Source organism: Lutjanus erythropterus, chromosome 3 (assembly GCF_056507025.1).
Source record: "Lutjanus erythropterus isolate fLutEry1 chromosome 3, fLutEry1.hap2, whole genome shotgun sequence".
NCBI classification, from domain to species: Eukaryota; Metazoa; Chordata; class Actinopteri; order Lutjaniformes; family Lutjanidae; genus Lutjanus; species Lutjanus erythropterus.
Window position 1 is genome coordinate 16,495,223 of NC_139319.1, and position 24,506 is coordinate 16,519,728.

The 24,506-nt window shown below is 39.6% G+C and overlaps 1 protein-coding gene across 1 annotated transcript in view; it reads right to left on the bottom strand.

The window, feature by feature from the left end:
* The window catches only part of cntln (centlein, centrosomal protein), a 132,474-nt gene that overhangs the window by 89,100 nt on the left and 18,868 nt on the right, over positions 1–24,506 (bottom strand). Inside the window, exons 7-10 of the mRNA XM_084715207.1 lie at positions 22,517–22,650; positions 20,929–21,091; positions 18,694–18,936; positions 6,581–6,721 (exon numbers count right to left, since the gene is read on the bottom strand). Coding sequence (XP_084571333.1) covers positions 6,581–6,721; positions 18,694–18,936; positions 20,929–21,091; positions 22,517–22,650 — 681 coding nt within the window. The remainder of the gene's footprint in view (positions 1–6,580; positions 6,722–18,693; positions 18,937–20,928; positions 21,092–22,516; positions 22,651–24,506) is intronic.

Consider the following 24,506-nt stretch of genomic DNA (forward strand, 5'->3'; position numbering starts at 1 on the left):
CAACTATGTAAGAGCAAATTAACATTACACAAATACCAACAGCAGCATTTTTTGTCCAGGAGCTTATCAATATTTCAGCATTGACCAATCAGGAACTGGTAATAATTTAGTACTGGCTCTCGAACCTCATTCCTACTTGAGGGGCCTATTCAGCAGAGTGAGAGCATTTCATAGATTTGTTTACAGTGCAGCCAAACTGTGGGCTGTAAGGATTCGAGATTAAAGACTCTGCTGCACTTTGTCTATATATCATTCTCAGTGAATACCACAAACGTGGGTGTGCAGTTTGACTGCATTGGAGAGGTGATCTCTGCCAGTAACACTGAAAACTTCAAAGTCAATCAGGTAAAGAAAATACTGTACAACAGCAATGCAAAAGGCGTCCCAAATATGTGGTTAGATATGAAAATATTATAGATTGTAATGATAACGATACACATTTCAGTCATTAAGCTCCAATTTCTAGAATAATCTACCACATGAACTACTGTCTGCTACAACTGTCTTCTTCTAAAAGCAGATTAAAAACATATCTTTTTTCCACAAAAACATATCTTTTTTCCACAAGACTTTACTAAGGTTTAAAGTGTTTTTTTTTAGTTTTTTAGGATCAGTATTATTCACTATTATCTCTCTTTTAATAATCATATCTTCCTATCCTATGTTTTTATATATATAATAATTCTTTATCTTATATGCTATATCATTCTAATCTTTGCCTTTTTCTTTTTGAAGCAGAATGAGTTTACACCTGCCAAATGAAATGTGTCATACAAATAAAGCTGATATTTATGTCACTTGTCTAGTGAAAACATGTTTATTCTCATTTTATCACCACAGCATGCATATTTGTAAAATCATTTGCCTGTGACAAAAATGTCTGAGTATGCTAGTGCGAATGGGAATGTGCCCTTGGCCTACAATTGACTCCAGTGACCTGGTGTGCCAGGTTCTGCTATCATGTCTGCATGGGTGCCAACCATGTGTTCTAACTCAGCCTTAATGACTCTATGCAACTAATTAGCAGATTGATCTGCATATTCCTGATGAGTGGCAGGCCAACTGGCTTAGACTGTATGGGCATGGGGGAAAAATAGAGGCCAAAAGGGGAATCCAAATCAACTAAAAACCCTAAACTTAAAAGTAAAGATGACTAACTATGAAGCATGACTTATCGAGGATGGCTTCTATATACGTTTCAGTAGACGTATATTTTGGCCAGGATTTATTTAACAATTGAACTGGTGTTTCTCTGTATCTGAGAATCACAGAGATAAACTGCTGTGTGCTTTGTCTACGAGGAGTACAGAGGAAGATGACATGGCGACACTGACAAATGACTGAGATTTGCTGCAGATGTTCTCTCTGGTCCAGTTGGACGCCTGTCTGCCGCAGGTTCAGAAGACACATGCCTTCTGTTAGTATGTGAAGGTCTATGTTGTGACATTGTTGGTAATGTTCCACAAGACAGGCCTGAAAGATAAAAAACAGAACACAAGGCAAAGAAAGATGTACCCGCTGTCTACCTCAGCTCGGCAGCTGGTTGGCCGCCATGACCTGACCTGTGCATCGCACCCTGTAATAGCTCTGTAAACATGAGAGTGCAATGCAGATGGAGGGGAGGAGAGCATACAGTAGGAGGGAAATGAGGAAAAGGCTCGTATCTAAACAGAGTCTGTATGCAAGAAAGAGCAAAATCTTATTTACTGAGGGGTCAGTGTCACCGGCTGTAAAGCAAAGAAGAAACATTTCATCGACTGCCTCCCTCCTCCCTTCACCTCTCCTCCACCCTCTCTCTCCCCATCTCCCAGAGAGAGGGGTCACTGTCATCAATGGGCTTCTTTATGATTGCAGCAGTGTGTCATGTGTGTGTCTGGAGCTCTCAAAGCTGAACTTGTTCAGGTTCTTGAGTGAATAGGAATGTTGTGCACACGCATACAAGCACAGGATAAGACAGTCATAGATAGACATACATTGACATGCAAACACATGGGTGCGCATACAGACACAAAGCAAAGTACCCCAGTGCATAAAAATGTTTTAAAAGGAGCACAACAGATAAGAGCAGGTAACCTCCAACTGAAAGTTGTATGTAAAAAACACAAAGTGTTGCAGCTCCTATAATCTAGCTCACAAACAAAATACCTGATTGAAAGTGACACTGCACAAACTTTTTGAAAAACTTTGGTTACGAGCATAACCCCACTTACCTGAGAGCTGAGTGAGTCATATTTACAACTTTTTTAATTGAAAAAAAAAAAAAAAAAGACCTGAGGACTTCTTTCCACTTTTCTCTTGTAGGTGGCCAAGTTCTTCTTCATCTTCATGACCTCTACTGTTTATTACCATAGCCCATGCTGACAATTTCTAATGAAACTACACTTTGCATAGCCTGGTTTATTCAGTTCAAACCATTTGGTGGAAACATTCCTAATTTGAATTTTCTTTTTTGGCATCAATTCAAAAGTTAACTTCAAATTTCCTTAACAATTGGAAACATGGTTAGATCCAGCAACAGAATGTTTTTAAGTGAGGCTGACTTTAGATATGCACACTCCCAGGGCTCAAAAGGCCATCCTGGGAGTGCCTCCCAAACAATGGACAAGTCCCAGGAGGCTTCCTTCATAAACCTCCTTATTAAATATACCTTATACAGCAAGTCACTTAGGATGTGGTGAAAAAACTGACAGTGTCTGTGACTCAAGCCTAGTACAATGGTAACAAACAGGGCTGACAATAAAGGAGCAACATTAGTTCTGCCATTAATGACCAGCTGGGCCAACACATGGCTACCAGAATTAAAGGATCACCACTGCTCCCTCACACTGAGCAAGTCCAGACCTCTGAGGGCAACGAATCCTTCCTGGAGAGCAAATGTGCTCCAAATCAGGAACACAAGTCACTTCCCCAATTTATCAGTCACTGAGGGACTGGAGAGCCCCAGATCCTCATTGCCAGCGATGTCCAGGCCAGAGTAGCCCAGGTACTCTATGACAAAAAGTTGATCCTAATAATCTTCATACAGGCTGTGACAGCCGGCTTGAGCTAATGAAAGAACAGAATTTTTCAGCCATTTAATCTCTCTTTCCCCTTCTCATTTTGCAGTGTGGGTCAGTCTACAACCAATCTAGCTGCCGCCTACTTGCACACCAAGTGCAGGTTGACCTCATGGGGTCCAGGGGAGGGTTGAGCCTCTTTGTTTATAGAGCAAATAGTCAACAGGGTCGCAAGAAACGTGTTGAGAAAAAAGGACACAAATTAACTAAAGACTTGAGAAGAATCAAATTTGAAGCTACCAGGAACCCATTATCCTCCAGTGCTGTCATATTCCAGAAATGCAACGTACCTGCAGTGCCCAGAAGTACAAGGTGTTCAGTGCTCAGAGATGTGGCCAAGGTAAGGAAGGCTGAAACCCGACCACCAATGAACAAGACACATAACTTGAAACATCAAGACTGGGCTAAGAAATATCTGAAGACAGATTTTTCAAAAGTTTTATGGACTGATGAGATGAGAGTGACTCTTGATGGACCAGATGGATGGGCCTGTAACTGGATCATTAACAGGTGCAGAGCTCCACTTCAGACGCCAACAAGGTGGAGGTGGGGTACTGGTATTATTAAAGATGAGCTAGTTGGACCTTGGGTTGAAGATGGACTCAAAATCAACTCCCAAACCTACTGCCGATATTTAGAAGACAATTTCTTCAAGCAGTGGTACAGGAAAAAGTCTACATCTTTCAAGAAGACCATGATTTTTATGCAGGACAATGCTCCATCGCATGCATCGATGCACTCCACTGCGTGGCTAGCCAGTAAAGGCCTTAAAGATGAAAGAATAATGACATGGCCCCCTTCTTCACCTGACCTAAACCCTATTGAGAACTTGTGGGCCTTTCTTAAATGGGAGATTTCTAGTGAAGGAAAACAGTACTCCTCTCTGAACAGTGTCTGGAAGGCTGTGGTTGCCGCTTCACAAAAGTTTGATCGTCAGCAGATCAAGAAACTGACAGACTCCATGAATGGAGGGCTTATGACTATTGAAAAAATGGGTGGCTAAATTGGTCACCGATTTTTTTTTTTCTGAAATGTCAGAAATGTTTATTTGTAAATTTTGAGTTGTTCGTGTATTATTCTCACTTTAACAGATGAAAAGTGAGATGGGAAAATGTTCTTTTTTCATTTAGTTGCATAATAATTCTGCACACTAATAGATGCCCAATCATTGTGCACACATAGACATTCTCCTAAGAAAACCAAAACCTAACTTTTACTTTCTTAAATATTCAGGTTTGAGGTTTACTAACATTTTGGTTTGACCAAGAGCACTTGCCTAATAATTGTGCACACAGTGTATAGTTCTCTTCATTGAAGAGGTCCATGTACCTCTCCACCACTAGAGTCAAGGAACTAACTGAACAGAGGGGGAGCAGAGGGCTCAGCATTGGGTTCTTCCACCATGTTGCCCCAGCAAGCACTATTTGAACCTTGCTCATCCCTGGGCTTCACCAAGGTGCCGAAAAGGCAGGAAATGGCTTTTGAGACTGCAGACACTCATAAGCAACACTCTAGAATTCTAACTGGTATCGTAGTGTAGTACTCACAGGACTCAGCATCTGGGCATGCTTTAATCCCATACATGCAAGGTAGAGGGGATGGGATAAACATCTGAGTTAATTCCCTTTTCTTTTTTTAAAATCATGTTTTCCAAATTCAAAGTAATTTTTTCTTCACTCAAATCCTGAAAACATCAGTTTAACACTTACTGTACATAGCAAATTGCAAGGCATGCACCACTATGAACTACCTGTCACCTCAGCAAATAATTACACTTCACTTTACTGAAAGAGCTGCAAATTGTGTCCTCCTCTGTGCAGTGGGTAGCACAGAAGGCTCATTTCAAATGCTTTTGACCTTGTAGATTGGTATTATTGTTTAAATGGTGGGTAATGAAACACATCAGGTTTATGGTTTCGTTGGAGCATCATTATATTTGGACATTAAGAAACCGATAGCAACAACTACTCAAAGTGTTCAGGTTTTTAATAACACTACAGTTTAACATGATTTATGATGCTGATATGATTAGCTTAAGTTAATGAACTTAGGTTTTACAAATCTTATAGGGAGAGGGAGTTTGAAATATTGGATGAAGAGATGAACATGCTACAAAATCTAAAATCATAGAGCACAGTGCCTCTGTGATTCCCACTGTCGCCTCACAGCAGGTTTGAACCCAGCTGGGGCAGGGCCTCTCTGTGTGGAGTTTGCATGTTCTCCCTGTGTTTGTGTGCTCCGTTTTCCCCTACCATAAAAAAAAAAACAAGTATGCTAGGATAATTCTCCTGTCAGTGCCCTTTACCAAAGAGCCGGCTTACAGCTGGAGTTGGTCCCTGGGCTGGCTGGCTGGCTGCCCACTGCTCCTAACACTACAAGATAGGCCAAATGCAGAAAACTAATTTCACTATATACACTGAATTTGTATGACTGTGTGAGTGATTAATTGAGTTTCTGATTTTTTGTGTCTGTAAAATTGTGCCTAATGTGGGATTCATAAGCCCAAGTAGTAAGAGAGAGGAGTCCTGCAAATACAGATTTTTGCTATCCATACGCATTTTATGCTCACAGGTGGGGTTGTGGGTAAGCATGAACAGGTGTTGAAAAGGTTCAAATAGCTGAATTCTGAAAAGGGAATTTACGGTAGATTATCCTAGTCCACACACTTTTTTTGATAGATTAATTTAAGTTGGTGTCTAATGAAAAGGACAGCATATGCACAGTGTGTCAGACACACTGATTTAAACAGTTAAATCCGATTATGATTCATGTTTTTATTCAGCATAAAAAGGAATCAAAAATTTATTGTGTAAAAAATGCATTATATTCCAACCCTAATTTAAAGTATCGGCACTAGGATCAAAATTGGCACGTTTCTTAATATTTAATAGCAGGTCCATAACAACTGAGTGTGTGTGTGTGTCCGTGTCCTAGGGCAAACATAGCAGAGTCTCCTGAACAGGGAAGCACATCATCAAAAGATGTCAATACTGTTTATTTATTTTGTACAAAATAATTACATTACATGTATGAACTGCCAGAACAGAAGCTCTTCCACTGCAGCTATAATGAGGACAGCTGTATAAATCAAACAATGTGTCTTCAGGCCAGCTTTAGAGTGAGTGAGGCCATCTAGAAACATGTCCTGCCAAACTTATGAGTGGAATACTGAGAAGATCAAAAGCTTCTTTCTTGTTCATAATGTACTGCTGAAGCGGTAAATTAGCCAGTGCCTGAGCCCAAGGCATGCGTGAAACCAGCAGCACACGTCGGCCTGGTCACAGTAGGAGGGGCATCTGTGTGTGTGTGTCTGTGCGTGTGTGTCTGTTGGGGAGTTCAGGACAAAGGTTGGCAGAGGCAGGGTCTGATAAATCACATGATTCTCAACAGACCATTTCCTTCATATCCCTTCTCTATGGCTTTGATCTAATCTGAGAGAAGTGGTATCGGATAAGTGTGGGCATGTTAGCCGCTCACCCACATGCTGTCTTTGTCATAATTGGCAGTAGTGTGTGCTAACCTACCTGCTGTCTTCTGACGGAACTGGTGGATCTGCGTTGAAGGGTCTTATCCTCTGGCCTGGGAGCTGAGCCTCGGGTGGAGGCCCAGTCAGAATCAGGGCTAGACCTCTGAGCTGCAGCATCAACCTGCTCTGACACTGCTGCCTGGAAGAAAAGACAGACAGAGAGTGTGTTTGTGAGTGAGAAACAAGGAAGAGAGAGCAGGATAAGCCTATATTGTGAAGTTATGAGGACTACGCTTGCTGGGCAGCAGTGTCTATAATATGCTCCAAACTGATTTAACAGTAACTTGACTCTGGGATTAGTGTAAATATGTTGAACATGTGTCAGATTCAATGGAACAATGTTCTTGTATAGGCAGGAAGAGTAATGATCCATAATGTGTGACCTACATGTCACGATGTCTTGAAAAGGTTTTATTTTCTTGTGCACACTTCATACTAGCATCAGCTTAAAAAAACAATAATGACAAAGAAATTCACATTACGCTAGTGAGTTCCCTAGCCAGTGTTCACTGTTCACTGCTTATTGGCTGTTGGCCATCATTAGAGAAACCAAAAGCGGAAAATAAACAAAAAGGGAGACAAACAAGCATTTACAAGTAATTACATCACAATTAGTCACTTCCTGTGTTGAAATCAGTGGTTAAAACATATCATACTGGTCAATTAAAGGCCCAATATGTAACATGTACAGAGATTTATTGTCAGAATATGGCTGAAATGAAAATAATTTTCATAAAAATTAATGAATAAAAATTCATTCAAGAATAATGACCTGATAATAAGAGCTGTTTTGTTTTTATTACCTTAGAATGAGCGGCTAATATCTACCGAGACCGCTATGTTTCACCACCATGTCTATCCAGTAGCCCAAAATGGAATCAACACGTTTCGTGGCAACAATAGGTTCTCCTACATGCTTGGAAGGGAAGAATGAGACAAGGTGTTTGCAATCTGCAAGCTCACCACTAGATGCCGCCAAATCCTACACACTGGTCCTTTAAGTGGTTATTATTAATATCAAGCTCTGAAGTAGTTTAAATACACATTGTGGTTACAATCCAAGTTAACACTTGAACACAGGTGACGTGAGGTTAACTTATTTTTTTTCCATAGCAATCTAAAAATTCAGGAAAAGAGAAAATCTCAAAAATCCTCCTATGATTACTAATGATACCAAGAGCAACCAGACAAAACTGCCAAGCTGAGGTTTTCATTTGCTCTGGAAGACACATCTGGCCCCTCTTCCATTCAGACTGAATTCCACCACTTCGATCTGGTTAAACCAATCACACCCATTTATTTAACATGGGGTGGGTTCTATACAATGACCAACAAAGGAGTGTCACCAGTACAGATTTTAACAGTCACATCATGTGTTCCACTGCTCTGATTGGTTGTCTAACAAACAGCACAACGTCTCAGGCTCCCCAAATTCAAGAATCAAAATTTGGCTACAGCACTGCCTATTTCTCATTTAAAATGATTTCAGAAACATATTTTAGTGTACAGTTTCACAGTAATATGAGAAAGTTCATGACCAAGCAGCTGCCTTTTTTGTACCCTGCTTGGAAATGGACAAAGCGCCACTATGCCACACGTTTCGTCACTCTGACTGGTTGTAGGTCTATCCAATGATGTCCAGGGGTATTTTGGCCTGCATGTGTTCATAAGCCACTTGGAAACTGAACATGAACTGGGAGGTTCAAGACTACTTCACCTGCGAATAATTCTAGCAATACCAAGCTATACAAATTACTGTACACAGACAAAAATCTATAGGAGAGGAGGAGAGTTTCCATAATACAATGCTGTCGTGAGTACATGGTCTTTTAAGTAAGAGAGCATAATTAGACTACAGACATGCTGAGGTCTTAACAAACTGAAAGCTATATTTCCATCTTTGATTAAATTAACAGCAGCTGTCAAAACTAATTCAGGGAAATCAGATGCTGGCAGAGTTAAAGTAGTTCAGACTAACTCTGACGTACTGGATGTCCACATGACATTTTCATGCGCCGAAGTCAGACCAGATGTGTCATGAGGCAGTGGGACAGCTATCTTCTGCCTCCAGCACTGTGGTGTGTATGTGTGTATATGTGCTATCATGGCCCATCTATTTATCAGTGTCTATTAGCCAGTGTCGAGTAGCATCTGCACACCTCAGCACACAGCGGGGACTATCAAAACTGAAGGGGACAAGGATAAAGCAGAGGGCCCACCCACAGAGGAGTAGGTTGTGTTGCAAACACGCCCAATAATGCCTACACTCACCCATGTTACAGTCCCGTACTGGAACTACACAAGTACTGATTTTATAATGTCCATGTCACTTGAATGTGACTTTCTATCTTCACGATTTTGCTGCTGCTGTTACAACCTTTATGGGTATGTGTGGGCGCCCCTATAGCTCAGTTGGTAGGGCGTGTGCAACTTGATCAAATGCTGTCAGATTGATTAAAACAAAGTGGATTTGAGGATTCTGGCGAATTAAGGGTCAAATTGCTGAGAATAAATAGTTCTTTAATTGGCTGAAATAAAGAAAAAATAATATGTGACACATCTTAACATACCTATTCTCTGGGCTTAGTGTAAGGTATCAAGTATTTTCAAGTCAAAAGATTCAAGTCCAAGTGAAGTCACAGGTCATTTCTGTTAAAGGTGCAAGTCTACTTTTATTTAGTTATGCCTAAAGTTGAGTACACAGCTCTGCTTTATAGTCAAAGGGCACGTACAGTTTATAGGCCTACACTTTGCATAAGCCTAATTGATGCCGAAGTCCTCTAACTTAAAGTAAACACTCACCTTTACCTCTTGACTCCATCACCTTACTGCATATTTTCTCACATTTCTTTTCTGAAATACTTATAAATAAAAGTGTGAAACACTTAAAAGCATCACCTGCTGCTATCAACAACACTTGTATTCAACACTTTAAATCGAAGCAGTTTGACAAACAGAGGCCTTCACAACTGAGGCCAGGTAGTGAAGAAAACCGCACAGGATGTCATCACCTTTTTTCCAACGAGTCCTGATTGCATTATCAGAAACCTGGCATCTGGGCGTGACCTTGTTAACTGCCAGGGTAATCAACTTTAACCAAAGGGGAGGAGAGGGGATGATAAATTATTAGTGAGGAAGATTTTGTTCATGTTTTATTAAATTGGCCTGTCAAAGGGGGTTGGTCAAATTATCTGGGGCCTCGTTTATTGGAGGCCGGCCATATTGGCGCATCTGTTACAATTATTTATAATTTCTAGGCAGTCAGGAGGACGGACTGGGTTTTTCGGCATCAGCCACATAAAGCAATTTAGAAATTAACTGATGTGGGAGTGTCTGAGTTTTTCTCCTCTCACAAATCTCTCTCATCCCCATCCTGATTTTCATCCAGCACAAAACAGCAAAACAGGGAAACTGTGAGATGGTAAAGAAGCAAAGACATAAAAAAGGGAAAAAATAAACATATTACAAGCAGCTTATTGAAAGCAACGGCTGGGGAGAGAACATGAAATTGAAAGAGAAGAAGAGAGCATGCAGGTGCAGTGGAAAAAAGAGTAAGAGATTGGGGGGGGAGGCTGAGGGGAGGGAGGGGGAGAAAAAAAAAAAAAAAAGAGAAAAGCCGGTCTTGGTAATTACTGAACACGATTAGGTTCTTGGGGGAACTTGTCTGGCACTCGCAGCCCTCGCTGGTGAGGATGCGGCAGGCAGGACCATATGGAGGGAGGCTTGTGATTGTGCTCCCTGAAGCTCGTGACCCGTCTGCTGCCGAGCCCTTGAGCTGAATGTGAAATGAGACTTGCCAGGCCTAATGTTCTACACATGCACCATTTATGCCACAAAACAAATCTGATCACTGTTAATTATGTAGCAGCTATAATCAGGAGGGGCCCCGCCACACACACACACACACACACACACACACACACACACACACACACACACACACACACACACACACACACACACACACACACACACACACACAAGCACGCACGACTACATGCAAATACACACATACGTACTAACACAATCACACATCTGTGGAGGGACAGCAATTGCAAAAATGATTGGAACGGCTTCATAGGTGAAGGCTATAGGTGTGTGTCCCCCACCAGGCCAGGTGCACTTTGTATTCAAGAGGGTGATTCTTCAAAGAATATGTGTGTGCATATATGTATGAGTGTGTGTTAACTGGTAGTGCAGTGAAGAGGGACTTTATAGAAGGACAGCAGTGCACTGTGAGTGGGATGTCGGGTGCATGTATGTTTTTGTGTGCTTGTACACAGCCCTGAGTCCTCCCACACAGTCTGTTTGACCCGAGTGTATGTGCTTGAACGAGTGAGCGCACGTATCTGCAGCGGCACATGGCTGTGCTTCATTAATGAGGCGAGCTGTGCTGCACAGAGGTTCTCATCTAATGAGAGCAGTTGAGCTGGTAAAACATACCACTGGAGTCCATGTCATTAGTATGTCTCTGGCCCTGGACATGGCCCGACTCCAAACACGCACTCACATACACAAACTCACGTTGACAACAGTATTTACTGATAAACAGCCTCAGCATAAACAAGAAATGTGGTTGACAAAAATAGCCTTATACGTCAAAAAAACATTTATCAAACTCTAATTTTTAAGCATTATTTTAATGTCTAACTTTTACACAATGTTTTCATATGTAAAAGTTATATCTGAGAAGAAGAAGCCGATGCCCAGTTTGGCAAAATGGGCATATATTATTGGTTCAATATTGGCCTGTCACAGCTATATTGGTCCATATATGTTGTCTGATATGTACTGATATGCAGACTCTTTTTTAAACAGAATTTAATGCAGATAGTTTGTATTTGTTAGCTTTACAGGCAGCTTTATTGTTTTTATTATTGTTTTATTACTGGGCCCAAAAATCCAGTATTGGTTTGGCCCTATCAGAGAGGCCCTGACAGCCGGTCAGAACAGGTCCTATGTGAAAGACAAGTGAAAAATATTCGACTTATACATTTCATCACATTTCTCAACATCAGCAGAGAAGATTAAAAGTACCCTCTAGACTACTTACACTGCTCTAAGGTGCACTGAAAGGTCACAAACACTACAAAAGTTACATAAAGAAAATGATAATACACAAGAAAACCCTCTGGCTGAGTCCATTCTGTTTGTTGAGTTCAATTTCAGTGTTTCTTTGTAACATTATGGTTTCATCGCTCTTCACTTGATGGTTGCTATTAATGATGATGATGATCAAAAGAAACGCCTCACCTAAGCAAAATGTGACCCAGCAAAGAGGTGGGTGTATTTATGTGTGTGTGTGTGTGTAACTAGCACTTTAATTATACATCTAAAAGCGTTTAGATTGGCTAACATAAATAACAAGCTAGAAGCAGATGTTTAAAACTATCTCAACAAGCTGAGGGAGATGCACCATGTGGGCTTCTTTCAATTTATAAAAAAAAGAGGAGGAAAAAAAATAAGCCTGGCTACCTTGGGAAATGTTGCTTCCATGCCTAAGGTTCAGGCTATAAAACCCATACGTGGGACTTAAACATGTTAACAACATGTTGTGTATCGTATGCAGTGGTAAAACTGTACTGGAAATCTCTACTCAAGCAGAAGTGCTGTTACAATACTGAAATACTACCCAACTACTGCTGTAAAAAAATACTTTAAAAATATATTGTATTCTTCTCAAAAACAACTCAGAATATTTGTTACTTTTTAACCATTAGTGTTTAATGTTTTGTCAATTGCAGGCATTTAGCTGAAGAGGGTTTCTGTTTCTCCAAATCTTCAGTCTAAATTACTCCCAACTCCTGCACTATCCTGCACTGCACGCTCTCATTCACACGCTCCAAACCTGTGCCTGCTAGTTCTAATTTGTTAATTCCACCCCTGATCATATGCTAAAAAACGATTTTTTAAAATATACAGAATATAGAATATGTACATAAACATACATTTTTTGTGATGATCCCTAAGAAAGTGACACTTGTGACAGCTTTTATTACAGTTCAATGATGAACTTAATTGTCTTAAATAATATCATAGCACTGAAACCATAAACTAGAGCATAATATATGTATATATTAAACTTGAATTAAGGAAAATATACAAATATACATATGCTGTCTATAAAGCTAATAAATAAAACCATCTACAAAAAACATCAAAAGTTTTTGTACCATCGCATATCAAACAGCACATACCAATACAGATACAGACCGATATAGCTGTGACAGGCCAGCATCGGGCAGATAATATTGGTCAACCAATATATCAGTCAGGCTTTACTAAAAACACATAAAAATGTGTGTAATGCTTTTTTGAAAATGAGATGATGATGCACAATTCTTCCATTCTTTAAGGAAAGCCATGAGATGAGGTGGCAGGGAAAACAGTCTGTTTTAATAAAAAGGGATTCTGACTTGAACCAGTATGCACAACAACTGAAACTGAAGCAGTTAAATGGAATTAGCGATCACTATTTTTTTATCATTTATGCCTCTGCTTTTCCTACTGTGATATGTCAACATGTCCTCTGTGGAAGAGGCCTATTGCACAAAAGTTTCAGTAAATATTTAAAAGACATGGAGACTTCTTTTATATTCATATGAAACTTTTCTGGAGTGAATGAACATGCCTCATTTTCCCTTTCCAGTGCTGATGAGAGAATAACCAGTGCTTTGAATGACTGCCCACACAATTAACATCTTACCACTCATTTACTGCGGTGAAGGTTCCAGAAAGCCTGAGGTCTGCTATGGATTCTAATGTTGGTCTTTAATCACCGCACAGCTCTGACAATAGCCCAACACTATAAATACAATGATGCAGTTAGGGAGATACTTGTAAATGATTGAATGTTCACTCTCGCTAGTTTTTTGTCCACTAATGAGGGCTCTTCCCTGCCTCTAGATTTTGATGGTGACCACCACCCAACCTGGCAACCCAAACCTCCCCCAACCTGGCAGTTTGTTCAGACTGCATCTCATTGTGAGTGGGGGTCACCCAGGTGCCTGAAGATCAGCCAGACCCTACAGCTAAAAGATCAGGGCATGAGGCCATTTCCAGTCTGACAGTATGGTGATATCTCACTGTTTTAGAGTACAAACACACACACACACACACACACACACACACACACACACACACACACACACACACACAATACAGAACACTCCTGAAATGACAAATTACAGTGCAAGTAATACTGAAACAATAAGTCGATTTACTGACTGATAAACAAGAATTTTCATTTAAGTTAGTGATGAAGCAAAAGCAACAAACACGCTTTAGTTCCATCTTATCTAATATGACAATTTTATTCTTATCTTTGTTTTAAATTACTTCAAACCAAAGGTGGAACCAAATCATTGTTCTGCAGGTAACAAGTAAGTCTAAGGTGTTTGCACTAAAGTCCCAAATCAAGTCTCAAGTAGAGCTGGATACCAAATTTCCATCCTTTTGAACTTCAATCAATACCTTGGGAGTAGATCTCCAAGATGTGGTTTATTTTCTATGTTGTAAAACTGCTCAGAGGGGAAAAATGCAGAGGTGCCGAGACATTCAATGTGGTTAAACTGAAGTTTATAGGATTACAATTTATTGATTTAAACTGCTTCAAATGTGTAAAAAAGAAGATGAAAAATAAAGCTAAAGATTTGTAATGTGTAACGTAATTTTCACTTTGTTAAAATTAATTTGATCAAATTTATATTGAAAAAATACTTATCTGGAACAGCTATCAAAGTCAAGGTATTTTTAAAAGTATCAAAATTTTCTGAGCAATACCCAGCCCTAGTCCCAAGTCAAGACTGACAAGTAGCAAGTCAATTGCCAAGTCCTAAACTTTGAATTTCTTGTCCTAAACAAGTCATAATATGCTCTTCACCAAATTTAATGCAATTTTAACAACAGGACCTCACCTTCCTGTTCTTTGTGCAACCCTAAATGTAAAACGCAGTTGGAAGTTGTTTTATCTCTTTGTAATTTTCTACTTGCACATTTTGCACTCTGAAATGTGTTTTTTGTTGACCACAAAATTATCTTTGGTATCACTTTTTTCAACTTGAGGTCAGTGGTGCTATCTTACTTTTTCATGGTTAACTCCTGCAATTTGATTGGATGCTGTTGGTTTGGTTCAAACAAAGTGGATCTGGGGAATATCTGGGAAAATACTGACTTACTGAGAATGAACAGCATGAACTTTGTGATTCTGAAAATTAAGGGAAATGAAGTGATTTGTTGCACTTTCTGACTGACATACTTTTTAATCTTTGGGCTTGGGAGAAGGAATTAAGTACTTTCAAGTAAAGAGACATGGGTCCAAGCAAAGCTGGACCAAGTCCAAGGTTTTTTATTTTGTCAAATTAAGTCTAAAGTCATCAAATTTGTGACTTGAGTCTGACTCGAGTCCATGTCATGTGACTTGAGTCCACAGCCGTGCCTCAAATTGAATATTGTTTGTACTGTCTTCACTTGCTGCCTTACTGCTGTTTGTTTTTTGTCTTATGATGTGTTAAGTATTATATTGAGGACCACAACGGAAATAAAGCCTTCTGACTTGACTGTGTTTTTAGTTTCACTATTAATTTTCATTAATACTATGTACAATTATATGCAATGCAATTGCATTACTGCTTTTTCTATTTGGCTTACTTTTATACTCAACTTATCTTACTTTATTATTTTATTTGGTACAGTTTTTTTTTTTTTTGCATTTACTCACTTTTACACTTCATATTTTAAATTTAAATTTCACTTATTCAATACTCTGTTGTTATTCTTATGTTACTATAATTTATCTCATATTTTCTAATCTTATCCTCTGTGATTTTAAAGGTATATAATGCCTACTGTGCAGTGTTATATATGCTAATCGTCAAATAAAATCAATCAATCAAACGTTGATATTTGGAGACGCCACCTTGTGCTCAATGATGGGGCTTTTCCAATCAAAACCAATTTTCTGCTATTTTTTATTTTTAATGATTAATGGTAAAACCAATCAACATATTAATCCATAATAAAAAAAAAACAGAACCAGATGGTTTCCATGTGGAGCACAAACTTTTTAAATAGAAAAGCAACATCAATTTTTCAGCCTACTGCTGACCCCGCAGGTTAATTGATATAGGAGGTCATTATGCAAAAAATAAAGCATGATTCATATTAACTGACAGAACTGTTTGGTTACTGTTGATATTGTTCATCCTTTAAGCCTTTTGTAAAGTCTTGTTCAGCTTCCTGTAAAGAGTTAACTTGACATAAGACAGGAGAGAACAGACAGTCAATCTTGGTGCACAGCATGGAAGTATAACACACAATGGGTGTTATTCCTCTCACCCATCCTCCTCCTTTATCCCTGCTCCCCTCCACAAAACCACTGCGGGAGGGGTGTTCAAAGCCGTCGCTCTGGTCCATATTCAAATGAGCGCTGCGTCTCCCCCCTGTGCTCCTGTTGCGATCAGCACTTTGATCACCTCCAATGGTAACTTCCACCAAAACATTTAAAATTAAAATCAAATCTGCCTTAACAACCTGAGCATTAGAATTTAACAGGTGTTCGGGAGGAAGTTGTTACAGAATTTGCGATTATGTGCTCGGATACACACACCTTTAGTCAAACACGCACCCACGCAGACACCCGCGTACACACATACGCTCAACCTGTCAGTGAAATTACAGAGTGGGAAACAGAAAGCCCTCCTGACTGAGTGCTATACCTTGGGATACCTGATCTGTTCACTTTGATGTCAGTAGGTAAGAAAGTTAAAGAAACAAATCAGCCAGACAGCAGCTACATGTGTTCAGTAAACAAAAGTTAATATTAATTCTTAGCAGAGGTTATATACACAGGATTTTTGTAATTACATCTCTCACATTTTTTCACTCTGACCTGGGTGTGGAAGAAACACGGGGTAGAGTGCATGTTCAGTCTGATCAAGTAAACACACTGTACATACATGTATGCACACTCACATACTGCTCATACATGCATGCCCACACTACACACACACACACTCACAGCACTAACCGCATCTTCTCTAAATGTAGTATTAATTACTGGGGGAACACTGCAGTACAGTATTTAATTACTGACTAAATGATCCATTTATATTTCACCGCTGGTTAAATTAACAGGGTTAAGTGAGACAGGGCGATTGTAACTCACTTAACATTTGAGCTGATATCTTTTAACTTCCACAGTCTCGGGGCAGCACTGTCAGAAAATATCAACCAATCAAATTAAACAATTACAGTCTGCGGAGGCACAGAAATTACTGAACTGCTGCAAAAATATTATCTACCATGGCTGCATCAGTTGCAGAGCTGTTTTATCTGCAACAGGATGTAGTTTTAACTACGGCAAAAGTCACACTCTTTTTGAAATAAGTAAATAGAGTTAGTAAATAAGTAAATAAGTTTTCCAAAGGGGTTCTTCCTAGAAAGTTAAGGTTCTACTCAGAACTACTTGTGAAGAACACTTTTTTGAAGGAAGGGTTCTTTAAGGATTGTTGTAGAATTCTTTTGTCAAGGGGTCTTTGTATCAAAATATAGAAGGATTCTAGGTAGAACCCCCTGATAGACATATATCCCTTGGAATATAAAACATTTCTTAGCAAATCCTCATTGGTGGGTTCTAGATAAAAAACCCTTGGAATATAAAAGGGTTCTTTGGAGAACCCTTTGAGTGGGTTCTAATTAAAAGCCCTTGGGATATTAAATGGGTCTTCATAGAACCACTTTATAGATGGGTTCTAAATAAAAACCCTCGTAATCTAAAAAAAAAAGGGTTCTTGCTGAATCTCCTGGGTGGGTTCTAGATAAAAACCCTTGGAAAAGAAAAGAGTTCTCAGTAGAACCTCCTGGATAGGTTCTAGATAAAAACCTTGGGAAAATAAAAGAGTTCTCAGTAGAACCTCCTGGGTGGGACCTAGATAAAAACCCTTGGAACATAAGAGTTAATAACCACTGGAATATAAAATGTTTCTCTGTAGAACCCCTTTGGGTGGGTTCTTGTTAGCACCCTTCGAGAACAGAAAGGTTCTGTATAGAACCACCAAACAGGGTTCTGATGGAACCTAAACATAAACTTTTATGTTTGGTTCTGGGAAGAATTGTTCATGAGGAGTCAAAAAAGAACCTGTAAAAAAGGTTCTACCAGGAGCCAAAGACGTTCCTCCTACGGGAAAAAGCCAACAAATCCTCCCTATGGTTCTAATTGGCACCTTTATTCCTAAGAGTGTACTGCAGAACAGATTAAGAGACTGTTTAGAACAACCAGGGCAGCGTCCTACAGTAAGGTGAGGTTGTGTAGCTGAAGGGCACAACACATAGATACCTGTTACTATTCTAAACCAGTTCTTTGACCCTGTGTGGTCCAAGAAGCACCTATCAACATATCATTAGGAGTTGTAAAGGCCATTTAAAATGGGGCTGCACACAGGAGCCTCTATTCCCTTGGGGTGACAGTTCAAAGTAGTGAGTTAAAGCCAAACCCCTGCTGACTGACAGATGTTGAAGTGCAACTCCAACATCATCTTCAAGAACACTACTGGGCTCCAATTAAATCACCTCTCTTCACCAGAGTGTGTTAAAAGGACTTCCAGGTACTTGGGTGGGAGGATAGACGGTAGATAAGTAAGTCAGAGAGTGTACACGTGCCCAGGACAGAGAGCTAGAGAAGATCAGACAGCTGACATGAAAGACACCGGTCCTAAAAGAAATGGATAGATCAAGGATGAAGTGGAGAAATATTAAGAGAGTGATTCTCAGTTAAAGACCACCACTACAGGCCATGCTTGTCAGTTATTACTGTGCCTACTAATCAACCTACACATCGCTGTATAGATACCAGGCAGGTGATCGGGAGATGCATCGTGATATAATGTGTTTATTATGTAAGAAAAAGCATAAATACATTATGCAAGGAATCATAAACAGACATATGCTGCTGTTCATATACCCACACAAATGTATATCCAAGTTTAACAACTTCTAAGTGGAGCAGGCATCATAGAAAGCAAGTTCTTTAGCCTGGAGTTCAAATGCACTCGATACATTCTAAAAGAGGGGGTGTCTGTGGGGGTGAAGGTGAAGAATGAGAATGATAATTACCTTCAAGTTGGTTTGTCTGTTTGGTGAGGGGTAAAGGGCTGTGTGCTGAGGCTGTTGCTGCTGTTGTTGCTGTTGTTGCTGCAGTTGTATGTATTCCTGCTGCTGTTGCTGTAGCTGAGTTTGGAGTTGCAGAATGTGTTCGTCTTTCTGAGCCAGCAGGCTGCTCAGCTGCTGGTGACTCTGACGGAGGTTGGACTCACTGGACGTGAGGGCCTGGTAGCACTGACTCAACTCAGTGTACAGCTGTCAACAAACACAAATGGGACAAAAAGATTGGAAAAGCAGGGGGTAGGTAGGAGCAATATGTCCAAAAGCTTCTATCATAGTATCATGTCATTTTATATCACAGCAAAGCTATAGATTATGGTACAGTAATTGTTATGTCAATTAAATTAAGAGGTGGTTTAAAATAACCATGCTGCACCATATTTCATCACATTTCATAACCTTTTTATTTGGAACTTCCACAGACAAAGAGGGCTGCAACTAATTACTGCCACTGTTGATTTACCTGTAAATTATTTTCTCAGTTAACAGACTGATTGTTTGGTCAATAAAATGTCAGAAAATAGTAAAAATGACAATTGGGCTTTCCCAAAGCACAAGATGACATCCTCAAATGTCTTGCTTTGTCCACAACCCAAAGATATTCAGTTTACTGTAAAATGGCAGTAAATAAACCATAAATATTCATCCAATATTCAATTCAATTGAAGAAGCTGGGATCAGAGAATTTTGACTTTATTCATTAAAAAAAAAATACTCAAAGTGAATAACTGATTGTCAAAATAGCAGATGATTAATTTAAAGGTAGACAGTGCGACTAATAGATTATTTGTTGCAGTTCTACAAGTCAAAAACAGCTACCTCACATGAGACAACAACTGAGTTAAAAACAAAAGACTCAAAACAATAAAACAGTGTTACAGGTTCTCTGTAGTTAAATGTTTTCTTCCTTACTCTCTTCTTCTGAGGCAGTCAGCAAACCATCTTAAAGGTGCACTACCACCACCTACTTCCACTCTCACATTTTGTGAGAATGTGGTGAACAGTCCTGCTGCCCAAATTACATTACCTTGCAAAGCAGCTAGATTACGAAAGCATGTGAAAATCCAGCTCTGATTTGCTGCATACATGGCCTTCCCCAAATATATAACTGAGACACTTGTGCCTTGATTCCACTGAGCATGTTGCATCTACAACATGGTTTGGATCAGTCCTCCACACAGCTTCATGCCCTACTAGCAGGATTTCAGAAGCGGAGTGGTCATTTTTATATGATTTTTGTGCCTCGACCATGGATAAGTAGGCTTAGGCTATGTAATTAAGTTTTTTTTTTTGTCTGTTCTTCTGATCTTGAATCTCTATGTTGCTTCTGCATCTGACTTCCTGCCTACTCAATCTGCTCTATGCAGCTTGAGGCAACACCCATCAAAAATAGACTTAGGGTGTCTTCTCCGTGAAGCAGAGCAGGAAGCCACTTCTGGAACGCACTGTGGCACTGAAGGTGAAATCACAGGCATTGCCTAGAATGGCTGCGATCAGCTCTGGGGTACCACGACACAGCCATGCCTGGTGGAATCAAGCAGTAAAGGACAGCTTCCTCCCACGGTGGAAATGGTATTGCCAAATCTCTATCGCTGCACTGTATATACTGTCATATCCCCCAACCCCAGCAGGGGGAGTGGGGGAGGAGAGGTGAGGTGAGGATAGACAAGCTAGAGATGGCATGTCAAATGGAAAAATGAGAGACAAATACACTCATGGAATTGGGTGACATAAGGACTGACATGTTCTCATATGGGCATGTTTCCTTATTTCCACAGTAACAGGAAATAAATGCTAAGCTCATCAAAATAAGGACAAAATAAAAAAAAAATTGGAAGAATAAACAGACAATAAAATGATTATTGCTCATGTTTTATGACTAATAATTTCCAAAATCCTCTTCCTGTCCCTCTCCCTATGTAGTGCTGTGTATGGCACAGTGGTACAGTCATCAGACAGAAGGACGGTAGGCTGAGAACCCGTTCACAGTAACACGATACAGTGAGAAAAGTCCTTCTTTTCTGGCACTAGTCAAATAATTGTAGGTTACATCTAGCTTGGAAATACCTCACCACAGCGGGTGAGGCCTGAGTGGAGTGCAACAAAGTGGTAATAATAATGAGTTTGAGGTTTTGGCGTGTGTGTGTGTGTGTGTGTGTGTGTGTGTGTGTGTGTGTGTGTGTGTACCCTCTGATAGGAAGTCGTGTCAGCAGTATGTGCCTCTTCTTGGTTCCTCAGGACCTTCTGTGTGTCGAGGTTGAGTCCTTCCAGCTGCTTGATCAGATGGCTCTGCTCTGCTGCATGTTCTGTACTCTGTCTGTAGAGGGTCTGCACTTCTGCACACTCACGACTACACATACACGCGCACACACACACACACACACACACACACACACACACAGGCAACATGTTATATAAACTCACACTGTACACTGACTGTCCGTGGAAAAGATATTGATAAAATCAACACACAATAAAGCAGTACTGCCATTCTTTTGTCCATTAATGTACTGAAATTACACGTCTAGATTTTTGTATTTAATTCAAGCCTCAGGGCTGTGACACAGAAAACAGGTATTTATAAACAGCAACAAATAATAATAATAAATTACATATTATACATATATTAAAAAATAATATAATAAATATTCATTTTTTTTATTATATCGGACAAAATATATGCCAGTACCGATATAGATCAATATAGCTGTGGTCAGCCAATAATTTATCAGCATCCCTAATTATAGCATTATTAACTGTAGTAGACTACAAAAATATATCCGTATAATTGCACTTAAAACCAGAAAAATAATAAATAGAAACATAACCTCAGCACAGTCAACTATTCAAAATATACATAAACTTAAATAATATTAGAAAGCAAATAATATGTCAACAATGTAAATATTTTGCCTAATAAAGATATGTAGTTCAGTGGCTCTTAAAAAAACCTCATACTTAAAAGGGCGTGAGGAGGTCAGAGAACTTAAATTAAAACAGGTTGCTTTTCTTAGATTTAATAATTAAATTAAAAAAGTGCACAGTTTGATATAACTATAATTCACTTCTACAAATAATCACAAAAACATTCTAACACATACTGCAAAATAATTAATAATTAAACAATTTTCAACATTATGGTGAATTAATGACAGTGATAAGTTTATTTGATTTTTCTTAGTCAATAATGTTCCCTCATCATATCACTGTCAGCATCAAAGTGCATTTCTGAAATGTGTTTCGTGTCCCATGGAATTACCACAAAGTGTTCCTCTAACTTATAAGGACATCTTTAATCACCTAGCTAAACCTTTAACGGTCTCCAGCACTGGTGTGACTGACACGTCAGAGTGCCTCTAGCATTAAAACAGAAAAGTAGTTAAAAAAGGTTGAGATTACCACTAAGACTCCTACGGTTCTCACAGTTTTTATCATATCGACTAAAGCTTAGCCAAAGCCGGCCCCGTTTCCCTTTTCTCCCTCTTTTAAAGCACATCCACTATGCAGGGCTTATCAAGTGGCTTTAGGTGAGCCAGAGTGGAAGAAACCTGTGTCACCCACAAGCCTCACGGCGTAGAGAGCAATATACTAGCTGCTGCAGTGCACACACCAACACATCTGAGGGAATTTATACGCATATGTCTAAACAGGACAGATGCACACTTCCTTTATGAAATTTACCAAATTATCCCACAATATCAGGTGGTTCACCTGGTTGTTACAAGAAATCAGACACTGTGGTGTATCAGGTGGTGCCTCAGTTAGTAGAGCTCACCGAAGTTCACTGAGTTGTGCCTCTTTTGCTGCCACCTCCCTCTCTTTGGAAGAAAGCTGGGCTGCTAGACTGCTACTGTGGCTTTGCAAGGTGGACAGCTCTTGCCAGGCGTTGTGTAGCTCCACCTCCAACTCCTGGTGTAGAACAGGAACAACACATTTGAAGCATTTTCAGAAAAACAAAAGAGACAGAAAAACTGATTTGCACTAATGTGTGACCCCTAATAACCCCCTATTTTCTTTTGATTATACCTGAAAACACCAATAAAAAGAAAACACTGAAAAGCAGTAATGGCACTGATGGTGACCTAAGAGGGTCAAAATACAGCTTTTGGACTTTATTATTTGAAAAACAAGACAATTTATTGATATAAACGTTTAGTTCTTTTTTTTTAGATCCCAATCGTTTATGCTGCATTTACACAACCTTGTCCTCAGTCCACTGCAGACTAATGAAGTTACATACTCAGCACTGGAAACAAAGACATGTTTAATTTCACAATAAGACAAAATGTTAAAGGTCTTGTGTGTAAGATTAGGCAGATTTATTGACATAATATTACTATAATATTCATAAGTATGTTTTCATGATTGTATAATCACCTGTGTTGGTGTTACCTTAGAATGAGCTGTTTATATCTACAGAAGGCACAGACGCAATGTTTCTACAGTAGCCCAGAGCAGACAATCGAAACACTGGCTCTAGAGACAGACATTCGCATTTTTCGCACCTACAATAGTGTATCCTTGCTTAGAAGGGGAGGATGAGGTGAGCAGTATTCCATTGGTTATATTGGTCTGCAACCTCACTGCTAGATTTCACTAAATCCTATACACTGGTCCTTTAATGCTAGACATCAAACAACTCCTAGCTGTTACTGGCTGCCCACACAGCACACACTTCAGCCATAATTCTCAGTTGTCCATCTCACATCCATCTGATGGAACAGATACTTGTCAGTTTTAATACATGCAGCTGTCTACACTGGCCGCCTAACAGTTCACGCAACCTAAAACATCTTTTTAGGCTCAAATCTATTTGCTTCAAGCTTTTACATCTAACTACACTGACTGTGCATTGGGCTTTAAGCACTGTCAAAACAGTCTGAGTGTGGCTGAACAGATCCAGTGTAGACACTGACACAGGTCTGCAGCTGCTGCTGTTGAGCTGCTTTCGCTGTGCAGCAGGTGTAGACAAGGTGTTAGTGGCGGCTTTCTCTGAATAAGAAGAAACCAGTAAAGAAAGGCAGATTGCACAGCATCAAACACACAAAAGTCTCAAAGCCTTGACAGTTTTAATGTAATTATAAACAGTATTTCACTGTGCCAGAATTAATTAGTTATTGCTAATTAGTCATTAGCAATTACAAGAAAGGACATGTAGATGAGACTGTTTATGATGTTGACTAAATTTTGTGGTTATTTATTTAAGACATAGTTCGTACTGTCAAGCAGGCACTTTTGTACGTGTTTAAAGTTGAACATAATGCGGACGATCACAATATATATATTTTAGGGATATCACATTATCAGGTGGTATCAGGTGAGGTTTCTTTCATTTTGTCCACTCCCTGTTCAGTTAGAAAACAACAGAATAACCATTCAGCAGGTGTATCTTATCTATGCATGCACTGGATTAAATGATAAATTCCTGGACAAATCTTTGCCATGTCAAACAAATTGGCATGATGTATCCAGTGTGCACCCCATATTCTCCATCTCCATCTTTCAAATCAGTGTATGATACAAAAAATGAGGAACAGGTGGAGTGTCTTCTGCTGTGATGGATGTGCATAGACTAGTTGCTGGGCTTCATCCCGTCCAAGTGTAATTACTCTGCAGCCCTGACTTATTCAAGACTTTCTGTCTGACTCCATTTGACTAGCGTAGCAATATGTTTCATAACGATTTAGTCTATAAGGAAGGGAAAGACGAACGTGAGGTTCCTCTGCTGCTCCTACGTCCTGAGACTGTGGTACTGGCAGGCAGCT